Below are 17,700 nucleotides of genomic sequence, written 5' to 3'. Positions count from 1 at the left end.
TCTGCATTCCTCCTCCTTTCTGGCAGTGCTTTGAGAGATTTAAGCTTCGCTGTCAAAGGGAGAGGGGGTTGTTCCTGATGTGATCATCCACGGGCGTGCTTTTTTCCTCCCTAGATTGATAAAATACCTCCATCTAGTGGACTGTCTGTACAGTAAGGAGAAGAAATATAATGGTACGATTTACCAACCACAGTATGGCATAATCTGTCAGAAATATTCTACAGCAACATATGGGGAAAGAGTTTGTATGTCAACTGGTAAAATTGGGGACACAGAGAGTGCCATTTGCCTGACATACTAATGTTCACAAGGTGTATTACAATAGTGTCAGCCTCTAGAAAAGCTATTTGTTCTTCACTTTTTTAAACTGCAGAGTTGGAAATGTCTCCTTTTTGACTAATCACAGCTGTTTTCTAGTTGTTTTCTGGAGAGTTCATACTCCTTCAAACCGTTAAAGAAAGTGGAATTGAAAATTTAAAGAGCTTGCTTTCACTCAATCTTTCCTGCCAGTAATAGCTTACACAATGTGTTTTCTGTAACTGCTTGCTTACAGAAGAGGCTGGCTTCTCTGGCCACATTTGACAATAGTGTTTTATTTAGTGAACATATCTGTTTCACAGAGAGGAGAAATGAGCGTTTCTAAGCAGTCCAGAAATAGAAAAGAGAATGCTTATTAGTAGTGGTAAGAGTGAAATATCAGTGAATCTGGTGCACAGAATGAAATACAAATTGCAGAATCCCAAATCACTGTATCCTGTAAAAAGCTGAGAAGTAAACTTCTCTTAAAGCTGTGCATTATACAGCAGCACATATTGTCTGAAGGGCAGTACCGTGTCCCACTGCGCGCACCAGTGTATGAGAAAAATTGATGCTAAGCCTGTGGAACACTGCCGTAAGATGGTCCTGCATGGACCTCTTTATATTTAAATGTTGTAGAAGAATGGGGTTTTTGCAAGTATTTGAAAATGCAGCTAGTCCTCTGCTATTTCAGATACCTCCTCTAGGTGGCCAGGAGAGGGAATCTAGACAATAAGTGTGATCCTTAAGGGCCATCTAAAACTCCATGCTGATAGATGGCTTTTTGATGCCTTTGGGTTTCAGATTAATTATCCCCATAGAAGTTTAAAATTAGCAGTGGATGTGACAGTGTTCAGTTTGGCAGTTTTTCTATTAGTTCTCTCAAGAGTCTGTATTAGAATAATTGCTATGGAGACAGTTTTCAATATTCTAGTCCAAATTCAGCCCTCACCAAACCTGATTTCACTGGATTCTTATGTCTGTTTCTGCCATTATGCTGCATTTGGAAGGCTACAGTACTAACTGCCACTGAAATAATAATAGGTGTAACAGAGTACATATATTATTTGGGTTTAGATGCAAATAGCTCTCTCAGAATCATGCTGGTGACAAAGAGATGAGTTGCTGTGGTTTCTTAGGCCATGCAGTGCAGGTGCTGTTAACAAAGTCAGATCATTGTCTTTACAGCCATGTCTTACTCTCACTTCTCCTCCTCACCTCTCTTTCTGCAGGGAAGGAGACTGGTGGGAGGCCCGGAGCTTGACAACAGGCGAAACTGGTTACATTCCCAGTAATTATGTGGCTCCAGTCGATTCCATCCAAGCAGAGGAGTATGTTTTCTTTTCATAGTAAAGACCCATTAGTGCTGTATTTGAAGGAGGTTTGAGGAGTTGGTTTTGATTGATTGCAGCGATTTTTCAAATGACTTACATTATTTTTATTTCAGTTCTTAACTGCACTGATAAATAATTAGGTAATTAGTAACAAAAGAAGCACAAGCTCAGTGCTTTTTCAATGTCAAAACAAAGGAAGAAAACCTAAAGAAACATAGGTCTGCTTCCTTTATTCAAGTGTCAACTAATTTCAAGCTTTAAGCAAAAGGTGCCCTTGCTTTTCCTGAACCAACTTGTAAAAATATTTGGAGTCAATTAGTATGCAAACTGTATATTAAAGAGGGCACATTTTATCAACAAATACCTACCAGTGATAGGATGCCTACAACACATACAGCAGGCAGCATAATGAGGACATATCTGTGAAAAATGGAGTGCTGTGTGTATCCATATTATTCCAGTATAAAAGATACACTGGAGGAGCTTATATAGGTGAGCGGGTACTACTATAGTTTGTTCTTGGTTGATTGTGAAACAAAAAAAAAACCCAAACCCAGCTTGCTGCAGGAAGGAAAAAGGTACTGAAACTCTGAAAGTCTTCTATAACCACAGTAAAGTGGTTGCATCTGGTCCTTTTACTGAGGTTTTATAGCTGTGCTGCAACAAAGATATTGAATACTGATACATCTCTGTGTAAATCAAATATGTAGTTTATAGCAACATCTGTAAAATACTGCTCTTCAGCAGCGATGCATTTTTCTGCCCCTTTTCTTGTCTGTTCCTTCCACTTGCCAGGTCTTGCTCTGTGTTTATCGAAGTCTGGCCTTTCTCGTAAGACACCAAACAAGCATTCTCAGCATCTGCTGATTATAGGCTTGATGCAAAGTGCTACTGCACAACGTATACAATATCTACTACAAAGTTTGTCACATTAGCTTCCCACCACAATAAGAGAGACACAGTATGACAAAAAAGGTTGAATATGCTGGAGTAACAATAGTTTCAACAAATAATCCTCCATATCTGATCTCTGTTACACTACCTAGTAATTCTATTGTAGCATTTGTCTTACTATTTCTGGTGTTTCCCTAAGGTGGTACTTTGGCAAACTTGGCCGAAAAGATGCCGAGAGGCAGCTGTTGTCATTTGGAAACCCCAGAGGTACCTTCCTGATCCGGGAAAGCGAAACTACCAAAGGTAGGCTGGCCAAAGCTATTCTGAAGAGAAATTAGACAATATATGAGAAAAATCATGGTAAGTTTGTGAAATACAGTTTTCAGTGGTACGAAGGTAGAGATAAGTGTCACCTTGCATATATGCGTGCTAGGGAATTACATGTCTGGGCATCCCAGGTCTTAGAGTGAGTGTTCAAAGCAGAGAACACCCTAAGTGCAGTTCACACCATGCTCAACCCCTGGTATCTGCAATGAAAGTCATGCACAGGCAGGGTGCTCTGCTCTGCTGTCAGACTCTGAAAATCACACTGTCTCTCTCGATGTGTGTTGAGGATACTACAATTGCAATGGAGTTGGGTGGAGAGTGGCCCCTCACAACAGCAGCTGTGGGGCTACAGAAGGCAGACCTCCTGGTGTCCATATTCAGGTCCAGGCACAGCCAGCTAGCTTAATGTGAACAGATGCTGGGAATCTCCAGTCTAGTTTGGTGAAAATTACTGCTTACTTCTGAACAAGCAGAATATTTTAATCTCCTCTCTTGGAAGATGCAAGATAAGATTTTGAGGGAGAGGGAGGCACTGGTTATTATTTTGGGACGATTAGGGGATTTTTTTCTGGCCTTTCCCCTTTGAAATGCTGGATCCCTGGGGGAAAAAAAAAATGTAGCAATTTTAAATTCATAGATTAACAGTGAAAAGACTTGAAAAATATTTCTGATTAATATATTCACACAGTATTCAACTGTATCCATTCTGTTGAAGTCAAGTGGAAGGATGTATTCTCCTCCTTCCCTCTAAAAATATTGGAGGAGTTCCAGTTTCCTTGGTGGATGCTGTCTTTGCTTTTACATTTTGTTCATGAGGCCTGTCAACATCTTCTTCACAGCTTCACATGTATGAAAAGATCTCTTTTAACTCATACAGCTATTGAGGAGAAAACCTGCAACTAAGTGAAAACAAACCTGGCCATTTCTCAATTAACCAGCAATCCAAAACAATAGCTGTGGGAAGCATAAGAAACTAGAATTAATTCCATGTAAGTTCTGAAGTCTAATGATGGCTCATGTAATTAAAGCACTGACTTCTTAATGCTTTGATCAGAGCACACTCTGTCAGCTAGAGTTAGCGTGCAGAGTGGTTGGAGTCATGGCTGGTAAAGGAGTTTAAAGAGAAACACTACTTCCCACTCCTCTCTGCCTGACCTGTCTTCAGGTACTGCATTCTGTCATCTAAAATCTTAAGTTTTACATTTTTGACTCCTGCAGTCACTGAATTCTTTCTTCACTGCCCATAGCTTTGATGACTGTTTTCTGATACAAGATCTGAGTAGACGTACTCTTGTTTCAGACAGCTAATTTCCCATCTTGCCACCCCACAACTTCACCATACCTTATGTAGCAGTGAGGCATTCTCACCAGGAGCAAGACAGGCTCTGACTTGCTCTTTCTCTGCAAATAGCCTCCACCTGTTTGTTTTCACCAACAGTTGTGATGTATGTGAGGTGCAGGACTTTGTTCCACTCTGTGCTGAGTTTAAAAACTCACTCATATCCATGGATCCTAAAAACAAACACACCACTCTTTCTCTAAACCACGTTATCAGTATAGTCTGTTTTGGCCATTTTTAAGACAGTGATAGGGGATATGTTTTGCAGGGCTGTTTACTTAGTTAAGTCAGGGCTTTTTTTTAGATCTTCTTGTGAGACACAAAAGCATTGGGGAAATGGAGTAATCTGTCATGGATGGACTTACAGCAGCAAGCTTAATTTCTGTGCATTTGAACTTAAGGCTTTGTACATCTTTAGGCTAAGGGTGCATCAAAGCTGTTGGAAAAAAACAAACATGCATGGTTTTTGTCAAAAATGCCTATTTTCCTTCTCATCCTTGTGGTGTTTCAATATGTTGTTAGAAGAAAACAGAGGGAGCTTGTTGTTCATGAGAGAGAAAAAAGTCAGCTGGGAGGGCTCAAATGGTGCCTTTTCCCATAAGTCTTCTCAAAATGCCGTACTCCAGCTAGCCATGTTGAGCTTGAGGCAGGAATTGTTTTGTGACCTAGAATCGTCCGTTCTGCTTTAAATAATAACAATAATAAAATTAATCAGGATCATGTTAAAAGTATCATCATGGATGACTTCAGCATGAATTTAACCTCCCTAGATCGTGGTTGCCTTCTCTTCTTACTTCCAAAATAAATCATCCAGAGCTGACTTCTTGGTTTTTTCAATGCCTGACTACCCAGGTACTTCATCAGCTCTTGTCTGTATAATCCTTCACCTGGTTTCAATCTCCACCCTCCAAGGCTGTCTGGTTTTAGGTTTGTTTTTTTAAAAAATTCATTAGTATGATATATTGTAACATCGTATTTCTATCCAAATTTTTATTATGTATATCTATTATATTTTAATTTATCATCAGATAATAATGAATAGTATAAATAACCAACAGCCTAAATAAATGAATAATGAAATCCATCTTGGTTCTTGTTTTTGTCCAGATTTGAACTAAAGCTCCAGTTCGCAACTTGATCTGAGGTCAGCGGGGGTCCACAGAGGGCCACCCACACAGCTCTGATTGCAGACCTGGAGCCACAGATTGTTTACATTTTCCTAAGGAATCTAAAATAGTGACCAGATAGGCAGAGAGCGTGACTAAAGAAAATACAGCTGCTGCCAGTGGATCAAAACTCACAAATGCAGAGGTGGAGAGCACTGCCTGGAAAATTTTGAGAGTAGGCTGACAGTGTACAACTGAGTAGTAGTACAAAGCATACACAAGATGTGCTTGCAAATCCCCAAAAAGCTTTGAACTCCTCCTAGCTGAGAGAGATGTACTTACTCAGTGGGAGAACCTCCTCAGAAAAATACCCTAAACAAACAGTGGTTTTCTACACTTACAAATAAAAACCCTGTGACTCCTCCTAGGGTGTCTCCCATTCTCATAAACCAGAATCATCTGTGTAAGTGCTGGCTCTTTTCCTCCTATTTAGAGGACAAACAACAGGGAATTTGAGAAGTCCTTGGAGTCAGGGTGGAGACGTTTGTTCAGTGCAGCTCTCTCAGTGGTGAGCCACCCGCCACTGTGACCTGTTGCAGGTTAACATGGTCGGGGAAACTTCTTCCTGAGGAGACATTCAGGAAAACCATCTTACACCAAGAATCTCAACCTCATAACTATGTGGGTTCTTTAAACCATTTCACTTAGGTGGAGGGTGTTTTGGAGGATGTGAACCTGCCAGGTGTGTTGAAAAGTACCCTGACTTGGGATAAGCAGTAGTCGGTGCTGTTTGCTATCAGACTTGTAGGAAATCACTCCACCTTTCATGTTGTCCAAAATTGTCTGCTGGCAGATTTCCTTTCGTGCCCTTACCTGACACAGTTACCAATGCAAGCAGCCCAGGCTCCAGAAGTAGGACCGTCCTGAGAGCTCTGCAGCTGCCAGATACCTACATTTTTTTTTCTTTTAATGCCTGAATTACCTTTGAGCAAACACAGTATTTGTCTGAGCCATGAGTGAAGACTTGTCTTCTCCACGGCCTTTGAAATGGCCGTGCTTTTGCTCAGAAACTGCATTATGAAGAAAAACATGGCTTTGCTTTTGTAGAGAACTAACATGTGGGTGTCACTGTAAGTAGAATAGGACTGTGCTTCAAACTAAAGACACCTGAATGTGCAAGTCTGCACGTAGGTGGCCAAGCTCCCTTGACACCAGCAGGAAGCCACGGTTCCGTTCAGCTGCCCACAACTGCAGACACCTAGTGCTCAAACCTGCATTACACCATCGATACCTACAGTGCCATAATGCTCATGGAAACTAGGCTGAGATTCAGCTGCCCTAATAGCACCAGAAGCTTATGTGCGGGCATCTAAATCAAGCCCATAGCCTACCTGCAGACAGCTACCACTACACCTGAAACTGAATCCAGCCCCTCAACTGAGGTTCCTTTACCTGGCCATGAGTATCCAGAGCCATTTGAAATGCCTGCAGGGCATCCAGGTGGATCAGACAAATGTGACAGCCTAAGAAAAAACTGCCAAGCAGGATGTCCTGGGGCATCTCACATGGGACTTAATGTCTTTGGGCATCTGAATCCCCCCAGTAAGCTCTAAAGTTCGAGCATGGATTTGGAAAGTGAAACATGCAGTTCTTGCAGATCTCCTGGTCGCGCAGTCTTGGTGTAGTACCACCTTCCAAACACTGTAACATACAAAGTATGCTAATTTGGTTGTTTAATGTTTATCAAGAAGTTTGGGATCCATCTGGGCAACAACGCTGTGCATATATAAAGTCTTTATCTCCAGTGCTTCCTATGAAAATCTTGATATTTACTGCCCACTGGCATTTACCTATAGTATTTGCGGTAACCTGACACTTAGAACAGGAAAAGTCAATTTAACAACCTGAAGCAGTAAATGTTAAAATGTGAGGTTTTGTTTACACAGAAGTCCTGGTTTCTTTCTAGAAAAGTGTGAGAGGGACATGGTGTGAACATCATAAGATTTCTGTGGTACTTACTTCATTGTGTTAGATTCACTTGCTCTTTTTCAAGGTATAGTAAGCATTTTTGGAAGCAATATCACTTTATAAGAACTGACCAGCAAACAAGAATCTTTGTGTCTGAAAGCTACTTAAAATTTTTTATTTCTCCTTTGCTTGAAACAGGTGCCTATTCCCTGTCTATTCGAGACTGGGATGATATGAAAGGAGATCATGTAAAACATTATAAGATTCGTAAACTTGACAATGGTGGATATTATATCACAACTCGGGCACAATTTGAAACTCTTCAGCAGCTGGTTCAGCATTATTCAGGTAATTTTTCAGATAATACATGGCACTCTGAAGTATTTTAAAACAAAAGTGTTTGCTGCTGAGCTGATGTATGTGTAAGACACCCTAAAGAGTCATTTGAGCTATGACTCTTGCTTGTTGTAATGCATCTTCCATTATCCCTTTCCCATTACAGTTATAAATGGCTTTGAGTGCCGGTCACAGTGTACAGTGGCAGAGCTTTTAAAAGCTAGCACTCTACTGAGGTAAAGGTTTTGCCTGCTCTCTTTCTTCTAAGCAAACAGAATTACTGAATTTGACTTGCACATCTCAAAGCATGAATTCTCTGTGCATAAGCAAGTGCTAATATGTCCTGGTTTACAGCACACTGTTGCTAATAAAGGAAATAAGGAATTGCACTGTGCAATTCAGTCACCTAAAGCAATGACCAAAAGATTTGCATATATTACCTGACTCAAATTTTCCCATTGGATTTGTGTTCAATGTACAAAGTATTAACATTTAAATTATAATTGGTCCTGTTTTAAAAAATATGGCATGGTGGGTGTTTCTTCGTGCACACTGTTTGTGTCCACCCACCAAGCTCCTTTTCTTTTTTTTAAATTTCTGTGATTATGTGTAGCATGTATTATTCAACCCAAGAGTGCATCCTGCTGTCACTGGCAATTGATGTGCAACAACTTTAAAGTCCCCCAAACCTCTGTATAGGACAACCAGTTCTTACACAGAAGATTGCCATGCTTCTCAACATGGTTGTTTTTAAAGCAAAAATTTATATTTTTTATTATTTTTTAAAAATTTTTCCTCAATTTAGCTATTCATGATATTAACAGATGATGCCAAATGCTCACTGCTCAAAAACTTTTCATAATTTTTACTTGGGGAATCAACTTCTCTGTGGGATGTTTTTTCTGTATTCTTTGTATTCTGTCTGCTGTATTCTTATGCTATTCATACTAGACATCTGGCTGTTTTCTCCGCCCAATTTCTGATGGTTGTATGCTGCCTGGGAGAGTTTCTAGTTGTGTCTGGTGACTCTACATTAAACTAGGCTAAATAACGTATAAAAACTCACATCTAAGGAAGATAATTTTAAATTCCACTGTACCAGCTGGTATATGTCAACTTTTAGTTTTCTGTGGGCAAATTATTTGGGTGGTGTATTTTCCATGCACAGATGCAGGAACAAATAGATCTGGAAACAGCCATTTCTGAGCAACACAGAGGCATAGTCAGTAGCATCCAGGTAGGATAGCTCAGGAGGGCATGGTCCAGACCCACACTCCAGAGGTTTCACCTGTGGTCTCCCAGGTTCAGGTGAAGAAAGGAGCCCTCACTCCATACGAGCCCCAGCTGCCTCGAAACATAAGGGCTGCCTCTAACCGTTTGCTCTTCACTCTGGACTGTGGGAGGTAGATTAGCACAACGCCTCGTGAGTGCCTAAATTTACTTCTAGGGAGAGCTCAAAGATGCCCAAATGACTCCATAAAGATCAGCATGGTTTCTGCAGAAGTACTGCTGAGACCATAGGTCAGTGCCTGCACAGCAGGACAGGTGTGCTCTGCAGCTCACCCTTCAGCCTTCATCCCATAGCTATCCAGGCTGGAGGAGCCCTTCTGTCCAGGCAGCTGGAAACCAGGCTACCCAGATAGAGTGTGGTCTCATGTAAGCAGTCCTGGGTCAGGAGTTGGAAGTACAAAGTGTGCACTTTTGTGCACACACAGCACAGGTATCCCTGCGCTGTGCTCCCTGTGCCCTGCCAAGTACCCTTATTACCCAGACTTCCCTCTTATCCCAGCCCCTTCTTACCTGGATAATAAAGTTAATGGCAGTGTCTGGACTTTCACAGATGAGATTTACAAATGAAAAATACTGAGATCTCCAGGGTGTCCTGATGTCAGAGTAAAGTCCAGTAACAGCAAATCTGAAGTTGAAGCACTGTTCACCCAGTCGCTAACAGATGGCCTGTCAAGCATAAGCTCTTTTGAGTGCAGTCTAGGCTTAACTGGAGCACCAGCATGCCAAGGTGTTTTGGTTTGGGGTTTTTTTTTTTTAAATTAAAGAAAACAAGGAGATCTTAAAAACCTCCAGTTTCTTTCTGCAGCTGTCCAAACTCATAAGGAAGCTTTCCAAATACAATCTATATGTTGAGTAGTCCCTGTCCTAGTGTTCCTATTGGAATTACCTTGGAATAAGACATGCCAACTGGTTAGATAATCTTCCCTGTTTTGCGATCTTTCTTGTCTTGCTAGAGGAGACACAAAGAGATCCATGTCAGGGTGTCTGTAGGGACCCGTCCCACAACATTTATGCTGAGGAGGTAGAGCTTGGTATTGCAAGGAGCTTCGATGCTTGCCCACCTTGTGATGCTGAAACAAACTGTTCACCTGCCCAGAAAGAAGTCTTGCACAGGAGAATAAACGTTATGTTTGAGTCTGAAATACAATTGCAGTTCCCCACCTTGTTCTGCTCTGCTGCACCTGTTTTAAGATACAAGTCACTGTGCAAGCTTTATATTGTAGACTGCTTTGTGCAACATAGTATACTGCACAACAACGTGTGTATATTTGTATATATCATTCGTTTACTCCTGCTGAAGTATCTTGTGACTTTTGTCACAGCTTAGTCTTCCATGAAGCTTTGCAAGAGATGAGTATAATGAATCTGTCCCAAATGATGTAGGACTGGCTGCATACACTAGCAAAGATTTGATTTAGAAAGAATGGCAGAAAAAGTTTATTACAGGACACCTGTAAAAACACCTTTCCACATAGTAGAATACAGAAAACATCTTTTCCCAGGATACCTAGAAAAAAATTAGCAAAGAAGTCCACCAAATTTTCATTGCTGTGATTTTCAGGAAAAGAGAATCTTTTCTGTGTTTCTTTCACTTAGTACAGAAACAATCCAGTTTGTGACTTAGAGATGATTTCTTACGGTTATACTATACTATAGTATACCAGTTACTCGTGAAGTTATCTTAATGCAGCATTGTTGGAGAAGGGAAGTCCTGAGTTCACAAGAGAAACCATTGGTGGTCACCTTCCATTTCAGGCTGTGGAAGCAGACACTAAAATATTTCCTGTTCTGTCTCAATGAATATGTTTCAGTGTTCAATTTCTAATCTTCCAGGATGCTTTGTGGTATGCAACTAACAGCTGTTGTGAGTAGCATTGTTTTTATGCTTACTGTTTTTGTTTCATGTCACACTTTTTTTTCTTTCCTCTCCTTTGCTGTCGGCTTCACTTCTGGCTCCATCAGAAAGAGCTGCAGGTCTTTGCTGCCGCTTAGTAGTCCCCTGTCATAAAGGAATGCCAAGGCTTACTGATCTGTCTGTCAAAACCAAAGATGTCTGGGAAATTCCACGAGAATCCCTACAGTTGATCAAGAGACTGGGAAATGGGCAGTTTGGGGAAGTATGGATGGGTATGGAGCAAAATAATTATTCTAAAATAGCTCTTTGTGTGGGGATTACAAGATGGAAGGTGAAAATGTAGGACACCGTGACCCACAAGAAAAAAAGAGCAAAGCTCAAACTGTTGGGAAAAATGCCTTTGGAAGTGTGTCTTTGACTTTGAAAGTCTTTAATCTTCAACTTTCACTGTAATTGATGGCAAACGAAAACTGAAATTCTGTGTTTCCTCGGAAGGTTTTGATTTTGACAAATTACCACTGTCCTTAGTAAATCAAGGCTCGCATAGTAATCTATTAATTATACCAAGGAGCCTTTTTCTGCAAGCTAACAAAAAAGCCCTTCAGTATGCAAAAATCGGTGTTTGCAAATGAACTTTAAAGCAGCACTGAGAGACAAGTCACCTTCCATCTTTCACAATGCATGCATAATTTTGGATTATAAGTGTGTTTTTTTTATTAATTTCCTCTCCTATAGAGAAAGCTGATGGTTTGTGTTTTAACTTAACTGTGATTGCTACGAATAATACCCCACAAACTGTTGGATTGGCTAAAGATGCATGGGAAGTTGCACGTGATTCATTATTTCTGGAACAGAAGCTTGGTCAGGGGTGTTTCGCTGAAGTGTGGCGTGGTAAGGCAGAGAATATATTTTGCTTTGGATGGATCTTTTAAGGCCCTCTTGGCAGAAATAAACATTTCAAGTAGAGATCTTAAAGCTAAAAGATCAGAATAGTATGAAATATTAGTCTATATCAGCTAAACCAGTCAGACCTAAATACAGTAATCGATGGGGAAACTTCCTTTCACTTGCACACACTGGTATGAGAGGTTAGGGCATTAAAATTCATTAATCGCATTGGGTTTATTTGGGTGACTACACAATTGCTAGGTATTAAAATAGGAACTTGTAAGACAGAATGGCTAACCAGAAATTAATCTGGTAAGTAGACATTTTTCTTTGCTCATTTTTTTTTAGTGCTGATAGGATCAGACCTTGAAAATGCTTCCATCCAATCTCCCAGTTTAAAAATAATGGGAAGTATCAGCAAGCTGATATTGTCCAGCTAGCTTTCCCATGCATCCACTTCTTTAAGTCTGTCTGGAAATTTGTATCTGCAGCAGAACCCCATAACTCGATACAGAGACCATGGACAATAGAGTCAAGACTTGCCCAGCCCAGCTGAACCCCCACTTTGAAGTCCAGAAATACTGACATTTTCCAAATCCACTGGCATTGTTTTCTGCACATTTGCCAGCTTTACTTACTGCCCCCCCTCTATGGGGCTCATTCTTTTAATGACTATAAAACAATAGCAATTTAAAATATACATAAATCTTAGTATGGCCAAAGCATTGAAACACAATATAGTGGCCATTTAATGAGAGGTAGGCTCAATTTTTGTGCCAAATTGCATTCTGTGTAGCCTCTTTAAAATGACCAATTCAAATAAAGAATTGCTGTATGTTGCTTCTCCATAAAAATTTGGTGGAGCAGTTTGGCAGCTCTTTTTGTTGCAGTGACACGAAAGTATGTACGAGCCAAATAACCAGCTGGCTATTCTGGGTTCTTGCAGCTGTCTCCTGTTGCAAGACTACAGCAAGGAGCATGGCAGCAAGTCTGTGAAATTTATAGAATTTATGGACTAGAAATGTAGAAATGTATAGAATTTCACAGAATTACAGCTGACCTGTTGCAAACAAACCTACCTATGTTTTCTATTAGCATCCCCAGGTAACTGCAGTTTCATCTTCTTGTTCTCCATCTTGAATGCATGTGAGAGTTTCAAGTTGATGTTAATACTTAGTGGTCATTTTTTTGGGTGCCATAGATCTTAAACTGTTACAGTAAGCTAAAGGAGCAAATGCAATTAAAAAAAAAAAAAATCAGCTATGAGAAATAAAGTGCCGAATACCAGTACCAAATATCTGTCAGAAATGCAAAATTATTATTACAGTTATGACATTATATTACAGTTGTGACATTAAAGTAATGTATAGTAAAAATATTTTAACAGCCCTGAAGCATTACCAAATTGGAATAGGTTAACACAGTAAAAATTAATAAAAAATGCATTAAGTAGTAACTAAGTACGTAAGGGAGGAATTCAGAGGGAAGTCTATTCTAATTTTCTATTAGGCAGAAACATACCAAACCACAAGAAAATTTTAAAATTTAACCTGAAATTTGAGCTGAGATTATAAGTTAACTTTTTTGTTTTATTTTCTTTTTTTCAACTGGAGAAATTCATAAAAATATTTTAAAATAGACCTGCTGAAAACACTTCATGGTAATAGAACAAGTCCTGGGATTTTTATTAACACAATGCAAACAGATAATACACAGTTAATCCTGTTAATACACCAGGTAAAATTCTAATTTATTAATGCCAGTGACAGAAGCCCTGATGCCCGTGAAACTAGGGTTTCATTCCTAGTTCATATAATTTGCAGTACCTCTGCAAAGTGGCTGTGACTGCCGGAACTCTGCAGTCCAGATCCTCAGCAGCTCCAGATAAAACACACTCCCTTTCACCCATCAGAAAAGATTTTGGCCACCCTGCTTGAAATTAGGAGGCAAAACCACATCCTTTCCAGCTTACATGCCACTAAAGCAAAGTACTGTTTCAGCTCTGGTTTGAAGGACTGAATGAAACTAAGACCTCAAGAGTCCTCCTCAAGCGTGCTGGGGTAGCAGTGGTAGCAACTCCAGAAATTGCTCCACCACCGGTGGAGGTGACAGCACCTGGCACTGAGCTAGCAGGAGAGGCAAGGCATAGTAGAAACCAAACTTGCACTGCACACCTTTGGTTAATATGTGCCTCAAGCGCCCCTCGGACAACGTCCTGTGTTGCTGCGAAGATTGCCCTGTAAGTGAGGGACAACACAGGCAGTGGCTACCCCGCCTCTCCTACCCTGTCCTTGGCTAGGCGAGGTGGCAGTTGGGACCTGACCACTTACACAAAAAATAATCCAGCTCATTTTATGCTCTGGCAGGCTGCAAAAGCTCGCGATCAAGTTATTTTGGCTTAACCAGTTCCCATGCCACAGCTGAGCCCTGGTAACTGTTAATGGGCTTTTAACAAAGACAAACCAGGCTTATTTTACATGTTACCTTTTTTGATGATGTCTTAATCTCTAGATCTGAGCCTGAGTCTTTGTGTACTTTGTAGGCTTTCTGCTGTCCTCATGCTTAAGTCCAGAGAAGTAATTTTTACTTAATGTGATTAATTCCTAAAGTCATTTAGTATTGTTCTGTCTTAACACGCAGCAGCTCCCTATCAACAGATCACAGGTCCCATTCAAAGCCATTTCAGCCCTGTCTCTAGAGCAGGGTTCTGGCAAGTCTGGGCAAGGAACAACGAGAAGGCACTAGGAAAGTGATATTTCTGTCCTTCTTAATAAATTTTTCTTCCTTCCCCAGTCCCCCATCTCTCAAAAAAACTGTTAACATAGGTAGGTGGTTTTGTTGTTTTTTTTTTTCTTTCCAGTCCTCCTTCTCCCCCTTGCAAATACTGAAGTGAAGCCCCATGTCTTATGGGATGCCCTGATTCTCCTGCAGTCTCCAGGTCTCTGTGCAGGCTTTCAGGCGTTACAGAAGACTTGGTAGATGACGGCTGAAAAAGGGTGCAACTTGTCCATTTCAGTGCTGACTGCAAGTAAAGAACAAAGTGAAGTGGACAGGAACCACCTCGTTTTCAATCAGCAGCTGCTGGGCTTCTGGGGATGAGGAGGGGAAGGAAAAAGACGCATTTCGGTTTGGAAACACGCCCGTGTTTCTAAAATGAAATCGATTCAGAATTTGTTTCTTGGGAATTCAGAATATTTTTTTCCTCTGACTCAGAACAAAAACAAAATGTTAAAATGTCTTGCAAATGAAAAGTTCTGGGCTTAACTGGTTTTGTTATCCGAATCTGTGACTGGAGCTGTGTTGTTGTGTGTAGCAATTACTTGTTAGCAGGGGAATACACGAAGGTGGGTTTCAGCAGTCCCGTGTTTCTTACTCAGAGAAGGTGTCTGTGAACATCAGTGGAAGGATTGTCTGAGTAGGACAACGGTGATTGTGCCCCAGTGCCAATGGGAATATTATTTTTCAGTATAATAGAAAAAGACTAAAATATGAGGGAGGCGTGGGAGGAATATAATGATAAGGCAACATGGGAAATCACACTTTAAAAAAATTATTATATTAAGTGTCCTTGCTAGTTTATTCCTTGGTTACATTAGGCATCGGGCAGAAAAAGGAGCAGAAGATGTTTAATCTAACTAAGTGTCTGTGCTTGTAGGTACGTGGAATGGAAATACTAAAGTGGCTATCAAGACCCTGAAGCCTGGCACTATGTCTCCAGAATCCTTCTTAGAGGAAGCCCAAATCATGAAGAAGCTAAAACATGACAAATTGGTCCAACTGTATGCTGTGGTATCTGAAGAACCCATCTATATTGTCACGGAGTACATGAGCAAAGGTGAAGCCAGAGCTGCTGCCCTTGATAACAATATTTTATCTTTATTGATGCTCCTTGGGGATACTGAGGGAGGTGCTGTGTGATGCTTGAAGAGCATGTGAGGAAGGAGAGAGGGAAAGGGGAAGATAAATTCACCTCTGGCTTCAGAAGAATTTTGAATTCAACTCTGAACTGGGCCCAAAACATGAAATCTGCTAGATGTACAAAAGAAAATTCACACTAGGTGAGGGAGGGAGAAGTTGGTGCAGCCTAAGTGACTCCAACTGCATCAATATCTGAACTTCCCTGAAAAGTGGAGATCTGCATTTTCTAGGTTTGAATGATATTACATGCCACTTCCCCTAGCTTTTCCTGCTGCCAGAGAGTTCATATGGCATCTTCTTTTGGTGTTTACTTGTTGGCCTAAGATTTCTGTTTTCTTCTCTTGGCAATCCTAAGCTCTGTCACATGCACCTTGCTCTCAGATCACAGCTTAATTTTTAGCCCACCCCATTTATCATTTTAATATGTGATTTGCACATACTATTCTTTCCCTCCTCTTTCCCTTTCCCCTTCTCTCTTTCCTTTAAGCTACTTAACTGATAATGATGTAGTAAAAGGAAAAGTAAAACTTTTTGCTCCATCAGATCTCCAGCAGGGGTGCTGAGAGCAGAGCAAAAAATCTGCTTGTTTTGGAAAAGCAAATGAACCAAATAAGAAACATAAGTTCTCACAGGGAAGTTTCATTGTACATTGGAGGATATACTCTGAAATTTTAAGTGCATTTTTTCAGTCTATTTGGAGTTGATTTTTATTTTCCTGGCAGGTGCCTACCCACCTCCCTCTTCAGAGGCATCCAAGCCCTGACTAACTCACACTTTAATCATATGTCTCAGTGACAAGCATGTGCTTTTTCCCCTTTAAAAAAAAAAGACTTCTCAAAATCCTCCTGAAGTACGTGGTTTATTTTGGCTTACTTTACTAGTTTTTACTGTAACATTTTACATCTTTGGATCTGAGCTTGAGGCTGACAATTTATCAAGGGAGAAACGCCTAATCATCAGTCTTTTTCCCTTATTTATTAAACCAGATCACTGACCCTGTTTAAAGGAGACTGCGACACTTCTCTGTTTGAATACAAGATTGGGAAGGGAGCTATAGCATCCTAGGCTTTTTTTTAAAAGCTACAGGGAACCTCCTTGCTTTCCCTTGCACTGGGGAGCTATGTCCTTATTGCTTTTGCTAAAATTGCTTTCATTTGATCTCTGCTTTGTCTTCTCTAGTTTTACATAGGGATCTTAGAAGAAATTAATGGTTCATGCTATATTTGGTTATGGGGTACCTAGAGAAGGAGCACTACTAATTTCTAAGGAAAATTAGCCTTTGTTAATGCTAGCCCCTTTGGGCTTAACAGGCCCCCGGCTGACCTTTCTTTTGGAGCAGGTTGAGCTGGGATATGACTTTTTCCATAGCTTGTGTGGCTTGGAACTGAGCTGATGCTTTGCAGCTAACTGAGGCCTTTAGAGAGCATCAGGTATGTAGTTTCAAAGAGCACTGGAACAGTTAGGAAAGATCAGCTTTCTCAGTAATGGTCAGGAAAATTAAAAACAATGTTTCTTTTCCCTGAAACTCTCTTTGGACTAGTGACGTATTCTTCTGCGAGCCAACCTTAAAGAAAAGTGAAACAAGTATAATAGGAGAATTCTAAGATATGGTGTGGTTTTTTGAAACTGTCCACTTGAACTCGAAATGCTGCTGTCTTTAATATTGTACATATTGGTGCACCTCCATCCTGATGTATAGCCGTTGTTTCCCTAACATCTGTCTGTTGTGTCAACTTTGCATTTGCAGGGAGTTTGCTAGATTTCTTAAAAGATGGAGAAGGAAGAGCTTTGAAGTTACCGAATTTGGTGGACATGGCAGCCCAGGTCTGTCTTCAGAGTATTGAGTGCTTAGGTTATATGTCTTATAGCTCGTGTATGTCTGAGTTTGTTTTAAGCACCGATTGTGTTGCATGCTTCTCGCAGGTGGCTGCAGGAATGGCATACATTGAGCGAATGAATTACATACACAGAGATCTGCGGTCTGCAAACATTCTGGTGGGGAATGGCCTAATATGCAAGATTGCCGACTTCGGATTGGCAAGACTGATTGAAGACAACGAATATACTGCCAGACAAGGTAGATACAGCAGCAGGCGTAGCACTGCAGCACATCCTTGTGACAGGAGAAGAGTGGTAATGGCTTTAAAA

At 40.6% G+C, this 17,700-nt stretch overlaps 1 protein-coding gene across 2 annotated transcripts in view; it reads left to right on the top strand.

The window, feature by feature from the left end:
* FYN (FYN proto-oncogene, Src family tyrosine kinase) overlaps positions 1-17,700 on the top strand; it is a 136,850-nt gene that overhangs the window by 100,189 nt on the left and 18,961 nt on the right. Inside the window, exons 6-12 of one of the 2 annotated variants that reach the window (XM_074896176.1) lie at positions 1,530-1,628; positions 2,725-2,828; positions 7,464-7,613; positions 11,482-11,637; positions 15,290-15,469; positions 17,300-17,376; positions 17,476-17,629. In XM_074896176.1, coding sequence (XP_074752277.1) covers positions 1,530-1,628; positions 2,725-2,828; positions 7,464-7,613; positions 11,482-11,637; positions 15,290-15,469; positions 17,300-17,376; positions 17,476-17,629 — 920 coding nt within the window. Of the gene's footprint in view, positions 1-1,529; positions 1,629-2,724; positions 2,829-7,463; positions 7,614-10,853; positions 11,019-11,481; positions 11,638-15,289; positions 15,470-17,299; positions 17,377-17,475; positions 17,630-17,700 lie in introns of both variants that reach the window. The other variant, XM_074896175.1, reaches the window with a different exon arrangement.

The sequence above is a fragment of the Athene noctua genome, chromosome 1 (assembly GCF_965140245.1).
Source record: "Athene noctua chromosome 1, bAthNoc1.hap1.1, whole genome shotgun sequence".
NCBI classification, from domain to species: Eukaryota; Metazoa; Chordata; class Aves; order Strigiformes; family Strigidae; genus Athene; species Athene noctua.
This window is presented reverse-complemented; position numbering and strand designations above follow the sequence as displayed.